Source organism: Andrographis paniculata, unplaced genomic scaffold (assembly GCF_009805555.1).
Source record: "Andrographis paniculata isolate CXL003 unplaced genomic scaffold, ASM980555v1 Contig11END, whole genome shotgun sequence".
Taxonomy (NCBI): domain Eukaryota; kingdom Viridiplantae; phylum Streptophyta; class Magnoliopsida; order Lamiales; family Acanthaceae; genus Andrographis; species Andrographis paniculata.
Genome location: NW_026137391.1, coordinates 554,272 through 574,559, shown reverse-complemented (window position 1 = coordinate 574,559; position 20,288 = coordinate 554,272). Strand labels below are relative to the sequence as shown.

The following is a 20,288-nucleotide window of genomic DNA, read 5'->3' as shown; positions in this document are numbered from 1 at the left end:
TTTGATTTTCTTTTTTTTCACGAATTAACAATTAATGTATAATAAACTAATAATATTTAATTGATGACAATAATATTTTTTATTTATTTATTTTCTCTAAGACCACTCATCTTGTCTCATTTTGATAGCATAAAATAATTGAAATTTATGAAGACAAAAATAAAAGTTTGTGTTGTCATAAAAAACTTTATTAACCAATTTAATAATAACAAAAAAGAATTTTCGAAATTTCAATTAATAGCAATATATGTATATTTAAAAATGTCAATGTCAAATGATATACTTCACAAGAAGTAGTAACTAAGCTCCAGATGAAGTTAATGGAAGCTGAGGACCACTCGTTCGAACTCCACATACGTAATATCAATGAACACTCCATTGCAATCATCTTCCCCCATTTCGGGGCGTCAAACTCATACCTCATTTCAATTTCTATCCCACACTCTGGCCGCCGATCACTGGCAGCTAGCTAGCTACCCGTGTTCGGATTCAAAGGTGATCAAAGATATTCCAATTTTGTGTTCCATTTTCTGATTTATGGCCAAATTCTGCATTTTTAGATTAGCTCCTGCCATGTCTGATCATCACCACAAGTATATTGATAATTCTATTGCCTTTTTCGATTCTGCTCATAACCTGTTCGATGAAATTCCTCTGTGCGTGTTTAGGTGAACTTCTTTGAATATGTCTTCTGTGTGGAAAGATATGGTGATAAGGTCGACAGCAAACGATGTCTGCACAACGAGATTGATACTCAAGGAGAAGTTTTCCGATCAAATTGGGATTTTGAGAGCTCAGCCACTCTGCACCCGACGTGGCTCCACTGTCTGCCGTGGATCAAGAATTAGGGCTCATAGAAGAATGGAGGCACAGGCTATACTGAGCCCTGTATCGGACCCCACCCCAGCTACTGATAAGAAGGTCAGAAACCTGCTTTGATTTTAGCTTTCTTTATATAGAAAAAGGGTTATGTCATGTTTCATAGTTGTGATCGAACACTGTTGCGGCATTAAATAGTTTCTTATGATTTCTTTGTCGGTTATAAATACAATTAATTTAGTTCTATGTGTTTGAATTTTCCACAACAGGATAGGAAAGTGATCTCAAATTAGATGTGTTTATAGGTCATGTATAGTTAATTTAATGTTAAATCTTTTGATTCACTGCCCTATGTATGGTTGACAGTATATAGTTATATATAAAACATTAGTTAATTCTCCTCCCTCAATATTTTACACTCTCCATTCCACTGTGAAGTGTACAATGGTTTTGAAAAATTTGTATATAATGCTACGTTTGTAATTTAAATAAAAGTTAAGTGTATTTTTATATTACTATACGACCACTTTTATCATAATAAAAAATACTCCCTCCGTCCGTCCGGGCTATCATATCCACGCAAAAATTTAGGAGAGATATAATTAATAAATAATTAAAAATGTATTATTGAAAATAATTATAGTATAATTAAAATAATTATATATTAAGATTAAGATAACTGATTAATCTAATTAAAATTTTAAAAATTATAAATTAAAAAATTTAAAATAAGATTAAAGTGTATATATATATATATTTTCTAAAAAGTGACAAAATAAGTGGGATGAACGAAAATAATATAAATTAGTTTAGGACAAACAAAATTGACAAAATGTATATATTTGACTATGTTGGCCGGAGTCTTTTCTTTTATAAAATTCTTGAAATTTAGAGTGTGTTTGGTTTGTGTTTGTGTTTAAATAGTGGTTGAATGAGATGTTTCGCGAAAAAAAAAAAAAAAAAAAAAAAAAATTTTTTATATGAGATGGTAGATTGCATATAGCATATAAATCTTTAAGGCTTAGCCATTACGCGCATATATATATATATTTATCACAACTCTATTTTTTAATTAATTTAGCATGTTGTTCTTAACTTTTTGTAAATAAAAACCAGCCCAATCTTGACAAGTAATGACGTGGTTAATCCTGCTAAAATTGTATTTTCAGGATTGTTTACTTTCCTTGATTAATTATGTTTTTTTGTGCAAACTGTTGTTAAATTGTAGAACTATCATTTTTATTCTGCTATTTTTTAATCAGTTTAATATATATACACACACAAAAGATAAACATCTAGATTTTGTCAGCTTGCTCTGCATCACTGATCCAGCCATCTCCAGCTATCCACGTGGCAGTAGTAATAAGCACTTAGTGTCTTTCAGTGAACCATTTTTGTCATCTTCATAGTCTACACCTTTACATGAAAAACAAATGTCTGCTCTGACCTAAGTCTCTAGAATGCTTAAATTGAACTTACACTGCCAGGGGTCTTTTGATTTTCCTCCATTTGAGTGTCCATGAAGGTAGAATGTGCTTGAAATTTCACTTGTTTATTTCTTGATGAAGTTAAAAAGCTTGTGATTGTGATTTCAATGTTTTGCTTTGCTTTATAGTTTATTTGGTGGTGTTAATTAGTTTTTGTTTTCATTTGTAAAGAGGGTGTTCACTTTTGGCAAGGGAAGGACTGAGGGGAACAAAGGCATGAAATCCTTGGTAAGTTTGTTAACTGTTAGATATCTAAATGTGTTTAAATCCTTTTTATTTTTTTTATGTTTATTAACTTTTAACTATGGCCGGAGATACTATATAACAAATATAACAACATACAATACATCATTTGTGTTCAACATAATACAACTTCTTAACATACAAATGAAGCACATGATAATTGTGCACACGATACATACTGCTATTACACAATGCATACTACTATTGATTTTAACACATAAATATGTCCATACAACACATCTTATAAATAGGGATATTTGTGATGAAACAATGTGTTGTCTGCCTATTTATGATGTGTTGACCAGAAGAATCAGCACCATGCGGATATGCCCTACAGTAACCTCTTCCTTGAAGATATGGTTTCCATTACTCTCCATGGCCTGCTAATCTTATTCTTTCCAAAAATTGCAATTATCGAAATAGGAAAGTTATCGTGTGTCTGCCTCATTAGTTATGCTAAATATCTCTTCCTTTTATACCAGTTGGGAGGGAAGGGAGCCAATCTTGCTGAAATGGCTAGCATTGGCTTATCAGTGCCGCCTGGATTCACCATTTCCACAGAGGCCTGTCAAGAATATCAACAAAATGGCAAGCACCTACCGCAAGGACTGTGGGAAGAAATACTAGAAGGTTTAAAAATAGTGGAGACTGACATGGGAGCTTTTCTTGGTGATCCATCCAAGCCCCTCCTCCTTTCTGTTAGATCTGGAGCTGCTGTAAGTATACGTGATCTGACAACAAGAATTCTAGTTTGAGAAGTGGGCAGGATTTGGTTCCGTTTGTGAGTTGAAATTGTGTTTAAGAATTAATATCATAATCTAGCATTGTTTTGAGGTCTATTTTAAAAACTGGCAATTTTGTTCTTCTTTTGATCTTATATTAGTTAAACTATGTGGTTTAATGTAGATTTCTATGCCTGGCATGATGGACACTGTGTTAAATCTCGGACTGAACGATGAAGTCGCAGCTGGTTTGGCTTCAAAAAGTGGAGAGCGGTTTGCCTATGACTCGTACAGACGCTTCCTGGACATGTTTGGAGATGTCGTGAGTTTCTATTTCATAATGTCATTAACATATGTAGGCAAAGCAATGGTAGATGGATAGATATTTCCTCATTACAAAAAAGGGTGGTTTTTTAAGCTGCCAATGCTGGTTTTTTTCTTGAAGGTGTTGGGTATTTCACACTCAAAGTTCGAAGAAAAACTAGAGAAGATGAAACAAAGGAAAGGCATAAAGCTTGATATGGAGCTAACAGCTTCTGATCTGAAAGAGCTGGTTGAAGAGTACAAGGATGTCTATGTTCAAGTTATCGGTGAAAAGTTCCCATCAGGTCTGCAAAATCCTCAAACAAATTGTGTTTTAGTGTGGAATTTTTGTATTTAACTTGTATATGGTGCCTTCTGATTTCCTCGTGGTTATGATAGATCCAAAAAAGCAGCTGGAATTGGCAATTAAAGCAGTCTTTGACTCATGGGACAGTCCGCGTGCCAAAAAGTATCGTAGCATTAACAACATAACTGGTTTGAAGGGAACTGCAGTAAACATTCAGTCCATGGTGTTTGGAAATATGGGGAACACTTCGGGAACGGGTGTACTTTTTACAAGGAACCCTAGCACTGGAGAAAAGAAGCTCTATGGAGAGTTTCTAATTAATGCCCAGGTCTGGATCACAATGGTGATTCTAAAAGTTACAAACTATAAAATTTCATGCTCCATTTCATTTGTTATTTGTCTGTATCGGCTGATCCGTGCTTGCCCATAGGGAGAAGATGTTGTTGCTGGAATCAGAACACCAGAAGATTTGGACACCATGAAGAAGTGTATGCCCAAAGCTTACAAGGAGCTTGTCGAAAACTGTGAAATATTAGAAGCTCATTACAAAGATATGATGGTAAAAATGTTTTCCATTTACATTGAAATTTTTTGAGCTTTGGAAAATTTGAAAGTAGTAAAAAGAATGAGCATATAATGTGATGATCTGTGATAAAGAACCTATTTGATTTGATGTTTCTAAAAAAAATTACTATTGACGAATAGTTTGTCAAAACATTCAAATGTATCTACGTAAACGGAGCCATGGTTTTTCATAGAACTATTTTAATGCACCATTGCCACCATATATAGGACATCGAATTTACTGTACAAGAAGAAAGGTTATGGATGCTGCAATGTAGAGCCGGAAAGCGTACTGGCAAAGGCGCTGTGAAGATTGCCGTAGACATGGTAAATGAAGGGCTCATTAATTCCCACACTGCAGTTAAGATGGTGGAGCCTCAGCATCTCGACCAACTTCTTCATCCGCAGGTACATTAACTTCTTCATTTGCCGGTACATAACTAAAATTTGATATCTGTCGCTTTACGTGCTCTTTTTCTTTTAGTTTGAGGATCCATCTTCCTACAAAGACTCTGTCATAGCCAAGGGCTTGCCTGCATCACCTGGTGCAGCAGTCGGACAAGTTGTGTTCGATGCTGACAATGCCGAAGCATGGCATGCTCAAGGAAAGAGTTGCATCCTGGTATGGCAATTTACATTCTCGTTTTCGGATTTGAATCAATGATGTTTACTTTTGCTTCTTGTAACATAATCAAACTGAATTTTATTTTATTTTTTTATTGTTATGTAACTAAAGGTAAGGACTGAAACAAGTCCGGAGGATGTCGGCGGAATGCACGCTGCTGTTGGAATTTTGACTGCTAGAGGCGGCATGACTTCTCATGCAGCTGTGGTCGCTCGTGGATGGGGGAAGTGTTGTGTTTCCGGTTGCTCGGAGATACGTGTAAACGACTCTGAGAAGGTTGCGCTGCAGATACAGTGTAAGCGATAGGCATTTTTTTTAAAGAGTATTTACCCTCTCCGAATGCAGGTGGTCGTGATCGGAGAAAAAGTCATACAAGAAGGAGACTGGATCTCACTCAACGGCTCGACAGGCGAAGTGATCCTTGGCAAACAACCGCTGGTTCCCCCGGCTATGACCGGAGAATTGGAGATCTTCATGTCTTGGGCCGACAACATTAGACGAATCAAGGTGGTTTCATAATTCTTTCTAGACGTCGATTTGAAGTGATGCACCTGCTAGAGTAACATAGGGTGTTCTTTTGAGAGTTCGGATTTTGTGTTTAGTATTTAAATGGTAAAATTTTTGAACTGAAATAATTATATGACGTAATATAAATAGGTGTTGATTTGATATTTTAAATATGAAATTGATTTTTAAGTTTAATATAGAAAATGAAAAATAGAGGTTTGATTTGACATTTTAATGAATAGTAGAATTTTGAGTAAAAATCCTCAAAAGAACACACCCTTTAAGTTTCGGGGCTTTGATAGGTTATGGCGAATGCTGACACGCCGGATGATGCATTGGCGGCTCGGAAGAATGGAGCGCAAGGAATTGGATTGTGTCGGACAGAGCACATGGTATGTTTTCTGCCTTCTTTTTTTTTTATGCGTCGTCTGCCATTACTTTGGAGCTTCGGAATCACTTAGGCTACATTTCTTTCAGTTCTTTGCTTCGGATGAGAGGATTAAGGCGGTGAGGAAGATGATAATGGCGGTGACGACCGAGCAGAGGAAGGCAGCTCTAGACTTGTTATTACCTTATCAGCGATCCGATTTTGAGGGAATTTTTCGCGCCATGGATGGTATTTCTCGTCTCTTCTTTACATTTTTAGGCATAAGAAAGATGAACTCAAAGCCAATGCAATGAATCTGTGCATTTTTTCAGGTCTTCCGGTGACAATCCGGCTCTTAGATCCTCCGCTGCATGAATTCCTTCCGGAAGGTGAAATTGACGAGATTGTTGAAGGGCTAACCGCTGATACAGGCATGAGCGCAGACGAAGTTCATTCGAGGATTGAAAAGCTGTCGGAAGTTAATCCCATGCTTGGATTCCGAGGATGCCGGTATGTATAATGTATTGTTACCGTGTTGATTCTACGAGTAGTTAAGCAAGACTCATATTCGATCGAATTTGGCAGGCTTGGAATATCGTACCCTGAGCTGACGGAAATGCAGGTTCGCGCAATATTCCAGGCGGCGATCTCTTTGACGAACCAGGGCATTAAAGTCTTTCCCGAAATTATGGTTCCTCTCATCGGAACACCCGAGGCAAGGCGTCGTCCTATAGCTACATCTTATGTTTAAAATTTAGTATCTAATGCAAAAATGGCGTTAATGTTTTTGAGTTGTCGACGGCAGGAATTGAGTCATCAGGTGAGCTTGGTTCGCGGAGTTGCTAAGAAAGTGTTTTCTGAGTGGGGCACAACACTCACCTACAAAGTCGGGACGATGATAGAAATTCCGAGAGCTGCGCTAGTTGCAGACGAGGTTTGTATATAAATATATATGTCTTGCTATTATTGTTCTTTGTATGAGTCTTTTTTGTGGCTCGTTTTGGAAGATCGCCAAGGAAGCCGAGTTTTTCTCCTTCGGGACAAACGATCTCACGCAAATGACATTCGGATATAGCAGAGACGACGTAGGCAAATTCCTTCCGATATACCTGTCTCAAGGCATTCTTCAAAATGATCCATTCGAGGTTTGCGAATGCTTTAATCTTATAAAACTCAAATCTTTTTTAAACATTCTTCGACAAATCGATAACCACATGTTAAGAGCAGGTACTCGATCAGAGAGGCGTAGGTCAGCTCATCAAGATGGCGACGGAAAGTGGCCGTGCAGCTAGACCAAGCCTCAAGGTCAGTTTGCCGAATCATAAATTTTACGCTACGTTATAAATAGTATCGTTGTAAAGTTAGTTTCCGTTTGTTCGGGTAATATAAAACAACAAATGGCAGGTGGGTATCTGCGGAGAGCACGGTGGGGAGCCTTCGTCCGTCGCTTTCTTCGCCAAAGCTGGTCTCGACTACGTCTCATGTTCCCCTTTCAGGTAAACAATGGCATCGATGTTTTCTGTCTTCGAGAAATAGTTCATAAATACGACGAATTTTAAGTCGATTCGACGAATTTTTCAGGGTGCCTATTGCAAGACTTGCTGCAGCTCAAGTTGCTGTCTGAGCCCCTTGTGTATGTCTGTATATAACCACCTCAGTATTCGAAAAAAAAAGGATCGAAATTGTCATCTCGTGTGAAGAAGACGACGACGATCTTATGTACTGTTCGTATAAAAACAACTCCGGCGACACAGCGCTTGTATATCGATTAATTATCATGTGTATTAAAGAAATCGATTGGAGAAATCTTCGATACACCGGGTTTGGTTAAACTGATAACCGAACCCAGCAACTGATTATTCGCTTATATACACAAGTTATATCGTAGTTTTCTAGTTTTCGATACGCACAATTTACACACACCCTTATGCTATATAGTCGAATTTGATTAGTCGGAGGTTCCAGTCGGAGGGTGCCCGATGCCGCGTCGGGTGTTGGGAAACAGGACGAACACGATCCCGGAAACCGTCCCGATGACCGGCGGCAGAGCCATCAGCAGGGCCCTCTGCGTCGACTTGAAGTCCGGGTAGAAGCACTCGACTACGTCGGGATGCAAAAGCGCTATGACGGAGAATACGGAGAGTGCCAAGATCGCGTGCACAAAGTCCCCGAAACGGAGCCTACGCGACGACAGGTCTTTCGAATCCGAGCCGGGCCAGAGACCCTTTGTCGTAACGAAGCCGTAGCGAATATCCCCCTGGCTATCGACGTAGCTATCGGTGAACGACGAGACGAAGCACGATAGGCCACAGGCGATGGCGAGGAGACCCGACAAGTATTTGTGGACGACGTGGCATTCTCCGTTGTTGGTTACGACGGGGACGACATATTGGAAGAGGAAGACGGTACCGGCAGGGAGGAGATGGACGAGGTTGCCGGAGCCGGCGAGGGCTAATTGCGATATTGTTTTGGGCCTTTTAGATAGGGTCGATGACGACGACAATAGCGTCGTAGAATTTGATGACATTTTTATTTTATTTTATTTTATTTTTTCGTTTTGGGTTCGGATGCGGCCTTGTTGTAAGAAGGCGGGACTTGTATTTATAGTTGTGCTTTTGAATTTGTTATGAACAATCGATATATTCGCTATTTTTCGGTAGAATTAAAGTTTAACGGAAATAGAAAAATGATCATTAGTTAGTTAAACACAACTTTTTATTTAAATAGCTATTGTCGTTGTAATGAAGGTCACGATTATTACAAATCGTAAATTGATTTAAGAAGGTTTGCAATTAGAAGAGACAACAAGAAATTGGAATTTCCATATAAAGAATATTGCAATTTATTTGTTTTTCCCTAAAGTCATTGTAATGAGTTACTTTCTTCACATTTCTTTCAGAATTTGGCTAAATTTATTAGACATGTTCTTTGAAAACTTGTGTCGAATTAATTCACTGCATTTGCATGTAAATTTGCACGTAACCTTACTAATTTGAATATTTAATGTAAATATAAATATATGTAATTGTTCATTTTTATTGAATATATGTATTTGTAAGTATTCTTCCGCCTCACTTACAGTGTCATATTTTTATATATACTTTCATTTTTCTAAAAGAAAATTATATCCTTTAATCTTATTTTTAATTTTAATCAGACTAATGAGTTACTCCGTCAATCTCACCTACCACGTCCATATTGTCATTTGTATCCGTCTCACATTTCATATCACTTTTATTTTTTGAAAAATGATTACATCTTAATTTATAATTATTTTATTTTTACTAATATATTTTTAATTATCTACTAATTATACTTATCTTAAATTTCAGTGTCTACACGGACATCCAATGTGGGACGGAGGGAGTAATTTTTAAATTTATAATTATTTTTATTAATAAATTCTTAATTATTCACTAATTATACTCTTCCTAAATTCTAAATTCATGTCTTTACTGTAAATTGGACACCATAGCTGGAACAAATGAACTAATATTTTGGAAAAAGGTATTGTATTTGCCTTAAAAAAATACAGCTCTCTTGCTAAAAAAAACAAAAACAAAAAGAATCTGGCTATTTTAATATTATATATATATTATTTAAAAGTCCTTAAAATTGTTTGATGTGATATAAATAAATATCAGTGTAATATTTTTAATATAAAATTATTTTATAATATTCCCAGTGTCCCTTAACTATGAATCCATTTGTTTTTTTGGCATGTAGAATTTTAAATATTTATATTATATTTAAAGAATTCGATGCTATAGAGAATCTCAAAGAAATACTATAATTTTATCGATCCAGACTAAGCAAATGCTGTGAGCCTCGACGGTAGAGGCAGTGATTGAGGCAACGGCGACATGGAGAAACTTGTTCCTGCGTAGTATGCACATTCATCAATCTGGGGCGCTGGCTTGGATCCTCTTTTACCTAGACCGATCGACTTATGGCGAAGAGACTTTACTTTAGAGTTTTCGCCATGCATCTTAGCTCTTAACGAATCCAACGATTTACCTCCCTTTGATTCAGGAGTTGTTCCGTAGACTTTCATCCTATAAATATCTTTCTTAGCTCCATCGTCGATTTCCTTCTTCTCCGGCTTTGCTGGCGTTTTCCGGCAGCATGGCTTCCAAGTCGCCGGAAAATTCCTCTTTGAAGTCTGAAAAATGTTCAATCTCTCACTCGATACATCCGCAGAATGCAAAACCTTCGTTCCCATCTTTCACTCCGACAAAGAAAACGCCTAATCGCACTACTCTTTCACCTAACTAATGTTTGTAACTAACGACTTCTGCATTCGCTTCAAAGGACTAAATAAATAGGGAAATTTTATGGGCCGGGCCGGGTAGGATTCTATTTGTCTTGAAAATCTCATTATCAAAGTAATCCTTGTATCGTTAAATTATCTGTTTTTTTTTTTTTTTTTTAAAAAAAAATTATCACTACTTTTTATATTTAAATTAAAAGATATTCATAAGCCCAAAAAAAAGAAAAAAAAAAAGAAAGATTAATTTTCTAAAATTATAAGTATTTATTGATTTAAAAATTGCTTGGTATTTGTAATGCTACATTCATCATTCATTTACTCTATATATTCTTGCATAACAGCATAAGGAAGTCGGTTAGAAGCATAAGTCTATTCTTTACATAACAAGCCTTAATCCACGAACTTGAGCTCTCGCCAGGGCGTTTTTGCCTTTTAGGATTTGAAATTTATCAAAGATTTGTATGATATATTCTGCATTTTCTTCTTCCGATGGGGATGGAGATTTTGCATTCTATGAACGTATTGGGTGAGAAACTGAAGGCTCCTCAAGCCTCTAAGAGGAGTTTTCCCATCTGTTCGAGTCATGGGAAGGCATCTGCCAAGTCGGGGAAGAAAAAAATCTACGGCGGCAGCGAAGAGTTTAGTGGAGCTAAGAAAGATGTTCACCGCATGCAACAAAGTCGATGGGAACAGCTCCTAAATCAGTGATCCTTTTAAAGAGAGGTGAATCGTTGGATACCTTAACAAATAAGATCTATTGCGAAAACTCTAAAGTATCCTAACCGTAAAGTCCTTCAACGAATTAATGGTTTTAGGTAAAAAAAAAAAAGGATCGAAGCCAGCGCCCGCAGATTGATGAATTAGCCTATGCCGAAAACTGTTTCTCCATATCGCCGTCGCCTTAATCACTGCATCTGCCTTCGCTACTTACGACCTTTGCGTATCGATTGATCGGATTATGGTATGTGAAGTCTATTTGGGGCTCTTGAGAATTCAAATTTCTTAAGATGCTATTTTTTTTCAAATTGGAGAAGGTCCTTTTTTAAGATATAGAGATTCTCATGAGCTGGAATTTGAAGGCGATCACTCCATTGGAGCAATTTCTAAGCTTGTATTGTCGTTAGTTTTGTAAACTATTTGTGTATAGTTCGATTTGGTGAACTTTCATAGTTTAGAGAAATGAAAATGAATTAATTTATTTTGATTGTATTGGGTGAGAATTGGAAGTTAGGAGATAATTTATTTTTTAGCTTTTTCTAGATTTACTTAGATAAATGAAAGTGAATTCAATATGTCAATGTCACTTTAAAAATAATCATTTATCTCAAATTCTTTTCATGTGTTATTAAAATCTTTTTTTATTAATTTTTTCTTCAAAATCATTTTTACTCGGTGTTGTAACCAAATATTTATTTCTCAATTTTGATTTGTCAAGAACAAATAGTGTGTTGATTCAAGTTGATTCGATTAGTGAGTTTAACTAACTGAATATATTAACTATTTGTGTTGAATTGTTTGATAGAATAACAATTTAATTTTAGCAAATTATACGTGTAAATTTGTAGTTATTGCACATAACTAGGGGTGGAAATAGGCCAGGCCAGGCTTTGGTTAAATAGGCTTGGCCTGTCTTAAAAAGATATGGCCTGAGCCTGGCCTACCAGCCTGAAAAAAAATATTTTTAAAGCCTGAGCCTAGCCTTTTTAAAAGCCTGGCCTGGCCTACGAGCCTGTTTAAAAGGCTACATAATAATTTATTATTATTATTATTATTATTTTTTTTGTAAATTTCGTACTATAAATAAAAAATAAAACAGATACAATTATTTATATTATATATAAAAAAATAAAAAATTCTGTTTTTTAATGACAAAAATAATCATTTTTATTGCCATATAAAAATACAATATATTATACTAATAATTTGCAAAAAAACGTATATTACAATTCATTCAAATATATATATAATTATTGGGAATAAGTCTTGCAAACTCTAGACAAAAGCTGATAGAAATTACTGCATAATGACATTAAAAAAAAAACAGTTTACATCAATCTATTGTCATTAAGCTGATTGTTCTAACAAAGAAATAAGCAACGCTAACTCAGAAGCAATATTAAAAAATTCGACAAAAATATTTAGAAATTAATAACATAGTTTTTCAAGTTCACGTCACCCACAGGCCACAAGCCACAAGAATTGCAAATTCCCCCAAAGTTTCTGAAACCATTAAATCTGTTCAAGTACAAAAGTTGATCAAATTAGTATTATATCTGAAATTTCTTCCTTCTATATATAAATTACGCAAAGCATCAAAAAATTATATTAGAACAAAAAGAAAAAAGGAATATCTTACTTACCAATACAATAAAAGTTTCAAAAGAAAAATAGCAAATAGATCAATAATATCTTCTGGACATTAGCATTTCCACTCCTGAAATCAAAATTTAAAATTTCAGCACCTGCAAACCTATCCAAATATCCAAAAAAAAATAAATAAATAATTGTAATATCAAAACAACCACCTGCAAACCTATCTAAATATTTCAAACAATACATCCTGCAACAAATTTCAGAAAATCAAAGTTGAATCCTCCCAAAATACATCATGCAACAACAATATCTTACTAAAAAAATCAGATTTTCAAACAATTAATCTGTATAAAAAATTTCAGAAAATATTATAAATTTAAAACGTACCGCAACCAAAGTATTAAAGAACTTCTTTAATCTATAAGCTTATCTCCTTCAAAGACTCATTCACCTTCAAATGAGAGAAATATTTTTATTAGAAAAAAATATATTGTGGGTGATGAATAAGATAAAGAAAAGACAGTTAATAATAAAATTTACCTTCTTTTTTTTCAAGTTGTATTTATGTCGAAGCCAATCTCCTCCACAAATTAGTGTCTCAATAGATTCTTCATTCAATCTTGAACGATATTCATCTATAATTCTACCTCCAGCACTAAATGTAGACTCTGAAGCTACCGTTGATATTGGAATCGCAAGTACATCAGCAGCCATCTTCGATAAAACTTTATATTTCATGCTGTTGTTCCTCCACCACTCCAAGGCACAAAATGAAGACATATTTCCATCAGGAATATAAACACTGTCCTCGAGATAGGCATCCAATTCAGATTTTGATACAGGAATTGCTTCTTTTGCTCTTACAAGACTCATAATTTGATCAAACCCAGTAACTATCGCAGATTCAGATTGGGTGGTGGCAGAGGAGATGTTAGCCATATTGCACTGACTTGAGGATGATTCTTCAACACTTAAGGCCACATAATCATTATATAGTTGTTGCAGTGAAGCACGCACTTTGTTCACATACTCGGCAGCAACTTCTTCAGACTTGTATATCATTGGAAAACATATTTCAACACCATGAAATTTAACTCTCGGATCCAATACATTTGCAACAGCCATCAATAGATTGCACTCACCCCAATATTTATCAAACTTTTCTTTCATTTGCGTTGCCATTTGTATCATAAAAAGATCATCATCCTTTGTCGCATCATCAATTACTTGCTTCACTTTCCAGACCTCTGAAAGATACAAGTTGGCAGTAGGATATTCACTTCCAGATATTAAATTGGTAGCTAAGTTGAAAACCTCTAAAAGTTTACAAACTTTCTCGACTTTCTCCCAATCTTCATTTGAAGGTGCAAATGTATAATGAGGTTCTCTTTCTTGGTATTCTGAGAAGACAATCTTGAATTTTAAAGCAGCGGCTAACATGTGATATGTAGAATTCCACCTTGTTGGACAATCAATTATCAACTTCCTTTCTTTTAGATGCTTTTTTTCAACTACTTCACCAAAACTCTTCAATCTTGAATCATTGAAGTTTACATACTTCACACTTTCACGAACATTATGGATGATATCTTTGATTCGACTAAGCCCATCTTGCACCAAAAGATTCAATATGTGTGCACAACATCTAACATGAAATAGAGCTCCATCGAGGACAAGCTTGGTGCTGCGTGATATGTATTCTTTTAGATACCTCAAGCACGAGTCATTATATGAAGCATTGTCAACTGATACTGAGAACACTTTATCTTCGATCCCCCAAGCCTTCAAACATTTGAAAATGGCATTGGCTACATCAATTCCTCGCCTTGGAGCAGGCACCTTGACAAAGCTTAAAATCCTTTTCTGAAGCTTCCACCCATAATCTATAAAATGACCAGTGATTACCATATATTCAATCACTTGATGACTGGATTTCCACATATCTGTTGTCAAGCTAATCTTGCTCACACTCTTTAATAATTCCTTCAATGCTTTTCTTTCTGCTTCATATATTGCTATGCAATCACTTCGTATCGTCTTACGAGAAACTTTCTGAAATTCAGGGTTCGCATACTGAAATGACCATATAAAAGCATCGTCTTCTACAATGCTAAAAGGATACTCATGTACCATAATAGAAGTGGCAATGACTTCCCTCATCTTTTCATTAGAAAATCTAAACCCCGGACTTATAAACGGATTACTTGAATTGGATGGCTTAAAAGGAATGACACATTGTTTCTTTTGTGAAGCCATTTGTACTGACCTCTGCAAACACCCTTCTGAATGTCTCTTTAGATGGCTTGTGCTCGCACCTCTTCCCCCAGTAGCAAATGCATTTTTACAGTATTTGCAAATAGCTTTCTTAACACCTTCAGCAACTTGAATTTCATCAAAGTCATTCCACACAATTGAAGTTTTTTTCTTTTTTTTCCTATTGGCACCTTCATTTGCTTGATTTGAATTCCTTTCGTCTTCATTTCTGTTATCATCCACAGGTTGGCTTGAAAGGGAATCCACTGATATACTATTGTGTGTATTAGATGGAAGATCAAAAATATTTGTTTCATCCATCGAAGCCATATCCTGCTTCAAAATAAATAAAAAAATTTATTTAATTAATGATATACATTATAAACGAAAATATCAGAAACTGTTCATTCTTGTAAATATATATCTTATATTTTTCTACAAAAATATAAAATTTTCATTTTAATCTAAATAATATAAAACACAAAAATAAAAATAACAAAACTATTTTAGAAAAATGACGTTATAAAAAAACAAAAAAAACGTCATAAAAAAATATATAAGATAAATAAAATATAACAAAAAAACAAAAAATATATATATTGAAATTCATATCTAAATAAAAATAACGAAAAAAAACATATAAAAACGATATTTACCTTATTTTTCCAAATTCCACCGGTAGCAATAAAAAAGAAGAGGCGATGAAGACAGAAGAAGGAAAAAGAAAAGTAGTGGGTCTCTGTGAAGAAGATTGCAAAACCCTGGACGGCGTGGAGGTCTGGCAACAGTTGCAGGCTTGCAGCGGTGGAAAAGGAATATGGACAGTTGTTGTTCAGTTTACAGCGGGATAATATTTGAATTATGATAAAAGAAACAAAAAAAGGAACATGTGTGCAGTAGTTGTTCATATTTGAAATTTTTTATTGGGATAAAAATTATTTTTATTTTTGTTTTTTTTTAATAAATTTATAATTAAAATTTTTTTTTTATATATCATTATTATATATAAAACTATTCTTATTTTATAATAATAAAAAATAATTTTATATAATAATAATATTATTATTAAACAGGCCGGCCTGTTTAGTAAATAGGCTTTTTCATAAGCCTAAGCCTATTCTGTATATATAAACAGGCTTTAACAAAAATCTGAACCTGGCCTTTCTAATAAATAGAACAGGCCAGGCCAGGCTTGATGTAGGCCAGGTCATAGGCCCCTGACAGGCCGCCTGGCCTATTTCCACCCCTACACATAACCTTAAGTATTTGAATATTTATTGTAAATATATATATTTAGTTGTGTTCTTTATGAGTGTAAGATATTTAAATTTTTTTATTATTAGTTATTGAAAATTATAAAATATTTAATTTATTTTTTCAATAAACTTATAACTTTTAGTAGATTTATTCTAATATATTTATTTTAAATAAAATGTTTATGTGATAAATGATATATATAAATAAATTGAAGTAACCTATGGCTATTACTTCAAAGTAACTAGTTATTCTGAAATAATGTTAGAAAAATATGTGTTCTCGATACATTTATATTTGGCTCAACTACAATGCCGTCGTCATGTTTTGTAGAAAAAAAAAAGTTATTTTTATTGATAAGTGTATAAAGCTAGTAATATTATTTGAATTTGAAATCACATCTAACTTACTGCAAAAATCAATTTTGTAAATAATTTCCAAATTTCTACGCTTCAAATGTAAATTATCACCAAAAGAATATGGACACCAAATATCTTTCGGAACTGACATAGTATAAATCGTAGAAATTACATAAACTAAATTTGTAGAGATCACATTCGAATCTTCGCATTTTCCGGATCTGCAAAAGTCATTGTCTTCTCCATGTTGGAAAAATATCAACGAAAAGAATTCGATGCGAGAGAATCTCAAACAACCTTACATACCACAATTTTATCAATCTAGATGAAGCAAAAGCTGTGAGTCTCGACGGAAGAGGCAGTGATTGAGGCAACGGAGACACGGAGAAACTTGTTCCGGCATAGTACACGTATTCATTGATCTGCGGCATTGGCTTGGATCCTCTTTTATCTAAAACCAACCGACTTATTGTGAAGAGATTTACTTTAGAGTTTTCGCCATGGATCTTAGCTGTTAACGAATCCAATGATTTACCTCTCTTCGACTCGGGAGCTGTTCCGTAGACTTTCCGCCGATAAATATCTTTCTTAGCTCCACCGTCGATTTCCTTCTTCTCCGGCTTAGCTGGCGTTTTCCTGCAGCATGGCTTCCAAGTCGCCGGAAAATTCCTCTTCGAAGTCTGAAAAATCTTCAATCTCTCATTCGATACATCCGCAGAATGCAAAACCTTCGATCCCATCTTTCACTCCGACAAAGAAAACTCCTAATCGCACTACTCTTTCACCTCACTAATGTTTCTAAGTAATCGACTTCTGCATTCGCTTGAAAGCATTAAATAAATAGGAAAAATTCATGGGCCGGGCCGGGCCGGGCCGGATTATACTTGTCTTAAAATAGTAATCTCATTATCTAAGTAATTATGTTACCGTAAAATAAGCCGGTCTCGACTACGACTCGTGTTCCCGTTTCAGGTAAACGACTGCATCGATGTTTTCTGTCTTCGAGAAATAGTTCGTAAATACGACAAAATTTTAAGTCGATTGGACGAATCTTTCAGGGTTCCTATTGCAAGACTTGCTGCAGCTCAAGTTGCTGTCTGAGAAGTAACAATGGCTACTTTGAGCCCCTTCTGTATGTCTGTATATAACCACCTCAGTATTCGAAAATAAAAAAAAGATCGAAATCATCATCTCGTGTGAAGAAGGCGACGACTATCTTATGTATTTAATTATCATGTGTATTAACGAGATCGATTGAAGAAATCTTCGATTTGCCGGGTTCGAAACTGAACCCGGCAACCGATTGTTCGCTTATATACACCACTTATATCAGTTTTAGTACACACAATTTACACACCCTTATGCTATATAGTCCAATTTGATTGGTCGGAGGGTGCCGGATGCCGCGTCGGGTGTTGGGAAACAGGACGAACACGAACCCGGAAACAATGACCGGCGGCATGGCCATCAAGAGGGCCTTCTGCTTCAACTTGAAGTCCGAGTAGAAGCAATCAACTACGTCGGGATGCAAAAGCGCTACGACGGCGAATACGGAGAGTGCCAAGATTGCGTGCGCGATGTCACCGAAACGGAGCCTACGCGACGACAGGTCTTTCGAATCCGAGCCGGGCCAGAGACCCTTTGTCGTAACGATGCCAATATCCCCCTGGCTGTTGACGTAGCTATCGGTGAACAACGAGACGAAGCACGATAGGCCGCAGGCGACGGCGAGGAGTTCCGACAAGTATTTGTGGACGACGTGGCATTCCCCGTTGCTGGTTAGGACGGGGAGGAGGTATTGGAAGAGGAAAACGGTGCCGCCGGAGGAGATGGACGAGGTCGCCGGAATTGCGATATTGTTTTAGGCCTTTTGGATCGGGTCTATGACGATGATCAGTGACGTGACGTGACGTGACGGAACTAGCCCCTAAGTTGAGTTTTGAGGGCAATATATAAATTTATTTATTTTTTTTTTTCTTCAATTTGGTGCAACAACTAGCCCCTAAGTTGAGTTTTGAGGGCAATATATAAATTTATTTATTTATTTTTTTCTTCTCTTTGGTGCAACTAGTCAATGTTAGGATAAATTATTTTTTAGTTTTGTAATTGGACACATTTGTTATTTTAGTTTTGTAAGTAGAGTACGTCGCAAACTAGACACGTGAATATATATTTTTTTTCATTTTTAATTTTTTTTATAATTTATATTATATTTATTTTAAATTTTATTTGTCTTTTTTAATTTTTTTTTATTTGATCCAATTGAAAAAAATTAAAATTAATTAAAAAAATAATAAAATTCACGTGTCCGCCAGGTGTCGCTGGCCTGGCGGACACGTAGCTTCTAGCGAGCCACGCAGACGTCTCCGACGCCGGAAGACTAAAACAACGAAAAATTTTCACTTAATTCCACTTACGAAACTAAAATTATATGGAAGTCCAATTATTGGACTAAAAAATAGTTTACCCTAAATTTTATTATTTTTTACTAACAATTTTGAGGGATGGGGTCAACTGTCTCCTAATCCCCATGTGGTTTCGTCCCTGATGGCGACAACGGCGTTGTAAAATTTGATGATATATATATTTTTTTCATTTTGGATTCCGGATGCAACTTTTTGGTAAGAAGGCGGGACTTATATTTGTAGTCGTGTTTTTAAATTTGTTGTGAACAATCGATATATTCGATATTTTTCGGTAGAATTGAAGTTTAACGGAATTAGAAAAATGATCATTAGTGAGTTAAACACAACTTTTTGTTTAAATAGCTATTGTCGTTGTAATGAAGCTCTCTATTGTTACAAATCGTAAATTGATTTAAGAAGGTTTGCAATTAGAAGAGACAACAAGAAATTGGAATTTCCAAATAAAGAATATTACAGTTTATTTATTTTTTTCCTAAAGTCATTGTAATGAGTTACTTTCTTCACATTTCTTTCAGAATTTGGCTAAATTTATTAGACATGTTCTTTGAAAACTTGTGTCGAATTAATTCACTGCATTTGCATGTAAATTTGCACGTAACCTTACGTATTTGAATATTTATTGTAAATATATATATATATATATGTAATTATTTATTTTTATTAAATATATGTATTTGTTAAGTACTCTTCCGTCTTACTTACAGTGTCATATTTTCATTTATGTTTGTTCAACTTATTTTGATACTTTCATTTTTTTTAAAAAAAATAAATTATACACTTTAATTTTATTTTAATATTTTTAATTTATATATATATTTTAAATTTTAATCAGACTAATAAGTTGTTATTTTAATTTATAATTATTTTTACTAATATATTTTTAATTATTTATTAATTATATTTTTCTTAAATTCTTATCTTTACGGTAAAGCGAACACCATAGTCGGAACAGATGAACTAATATTTTAGAAAATGGTAGTATCTTTTACTTGAAGAAACACAGCTCTCTTGCTAAAAAAACAATAACAAAAAGAATCCGACTATTTTAATTATATATATTTTATTAAAATAGTAAAAGTCCTTAATGCGTATTTGTTGGAAGTTTGTATTAAAATGATTGTTTGATGGTGATATAAACAAATATTGGTGTAATATTCATAATATAAAATGATTTTATAATATTTCCAGTGCCCTTTAATTATGAATCCATTTATTTTTTTGATACGTAGAATTTTAAATATTTATATATAAGTACAAATTAAGAGAAAAAATAACAACGGAAAGAATTCGATGCAAGAATCTCAAACAAATACTATAATTTTATCAATCCAGACTAAGCAAAAGCTGTGAGTCTCGACGGTAGAGGGAGTGATTCAGGCAACGGCGACATGGAGAAACTTGTTCCGGCGTAGCATGCGTATTCATTGATCTGCGAAGCTGGCTTGGATCCTCTTTTCCCTAAAACCGAC

General features: G+C 34.8%; 4 protein-coding genes and 1 pseudogene across 9 annotated transcripts; 1 reads left to right on the top strand and 4 right to left on the bottom strand.

Annotated features, from left to right (window-relative positions):
- The first annotated feature begins 329 nt into the window (after positions 1-329).
- Positions 330-7,831, top strand: LOC127248442 (pyruvate, phosphate dikinase, chloroplastic). Of its 2 annotated transcripts, XM_051270777.1 has the most exons (21): positions 330-495; positions 669-921; positions 2,478-2,534; positions 3,032-3,265; positions 3,456-3,593; positions 3,717-3,879; positions 3,974-4,209; positions 4,312-4,440; positions 4,674-4,853; positions 4,930-5,067; positions 5,182-5,346; positions 5,416-5,577; positions 5,880-5,969; positions 6,055-6,193; positions 6,277-6,454; positions 6,530-6,659; positions 6,750-6,878; positions 6,952-7,089; positions 7,172-7,249; positions 7,349-7,440; positions 7,526-7,831. In XM_051270777.1, the coding sequence occupies exons 2-21, from the start codon at positions 685-687 to the stop codon at positions 7,566-7,568; spliced, it is 2,856 nt and encodes a 951-aa protein (XP_051126734.1). In that variant the 5' UTR covers positions 330-495; positions 669-684; the 3' UTR covers positions 7,569-7,831. The 2 variants fall into 2 exon arrangements, with proteins under 2 accessions (XP_051126734.1, XP_051126744.1); XM_051270787.1 differs by lacking the exons at positions 330-495; positions 669-921 and adding an exon at positions 2,282-2,344.
- Positions 7,832-7,874: 43 nt separating this feature from the next.
- LOC127247997 (protein DMP2-like) lies at positions 7,875-8,471 on the bottom strand (annotated as a pseudogene).
- A 3,792-nt stretch (positions 8,472-12,263) lies between these two features.
- LOC127248490 (zinc finger BED domain-containing protein RICESLEEPER 1-like) lies at positions 12,264-14,023 on the bottom strand. 5 transcript variants are annotated; one of them, XR_007838116.1, is made up of 4 exons: positions 13,068-14,023; positions 12,915-12,978; positions 12,575-12,648; positions 12,264-12,449 (listed from the first exon to the last, which is right to left on the bottom strand). XR_007838116.1 is itself a non-coding variant. In XM_051270862.1 (3 exons), exons 1-2 carry the CDS (start codon positions 13,965-13,967, stop codon positions 12,946-12,948), a joined length of 933 nt encoding a protein of 310 aa, XP_051126819.1. In that variant the 5' UTR covers positions 13,968-14,023; the 3' UTR covers positions 12,264-12,449; positions 12,915-12,945. The 5 variants fall into 5 exon arrangements, 4 of the variants coding, with proteins under 4 accessions (XP_051126819.1, XP_051126827.1, XP_051126822.1 ...); XM_051270862.1 differs by lacking the exon at positions 12,575-12,648; XM_051270870.1 differs by lacking the exons at positions 12,264-12,449; positions 12,575-12,648 and adding an exon at positions 12,672-12,684.
- Positions 14,024-14,127: 104 nt separating this feature from the next.
- LOC127247988 (zinc finger BED domain-containing protein DAYSLEEPER-like) lies at positions 14,128-15,110 on the bottom strand. The gene is made up of 2 exons (XM_051270111.1): positions 14,239-15,110; positions 14,128-14,137 (listed from the first exon to the last, which is right to left on the bottom strand). The coding sequence occupies exons 1-2, from the start codon at positions 15,108-15,110 to the stop codon at positions 14,128-14,130; spliced, it is 882 nt and encodes a 293-aa protein (XP_051126068.1).
- A 2,540-nt stretch (positions 15,111-17,650) lies between these two features.
- Positions 17,651-18,248, bottom strand: LOC127247977 (protein DMP2-like; the record flags this gene model as incomplete). The annotated part of the gene is made up of 1 exon (XM_051270099.1): positions 17,651-18,248. A coding segment is annotated over one exon (531 nt), but the record flags the coding sequence as incomplete, so codon positions are not given.
- Positions 18,249-20,288: the final 2,040 nt, after the last annotated feature.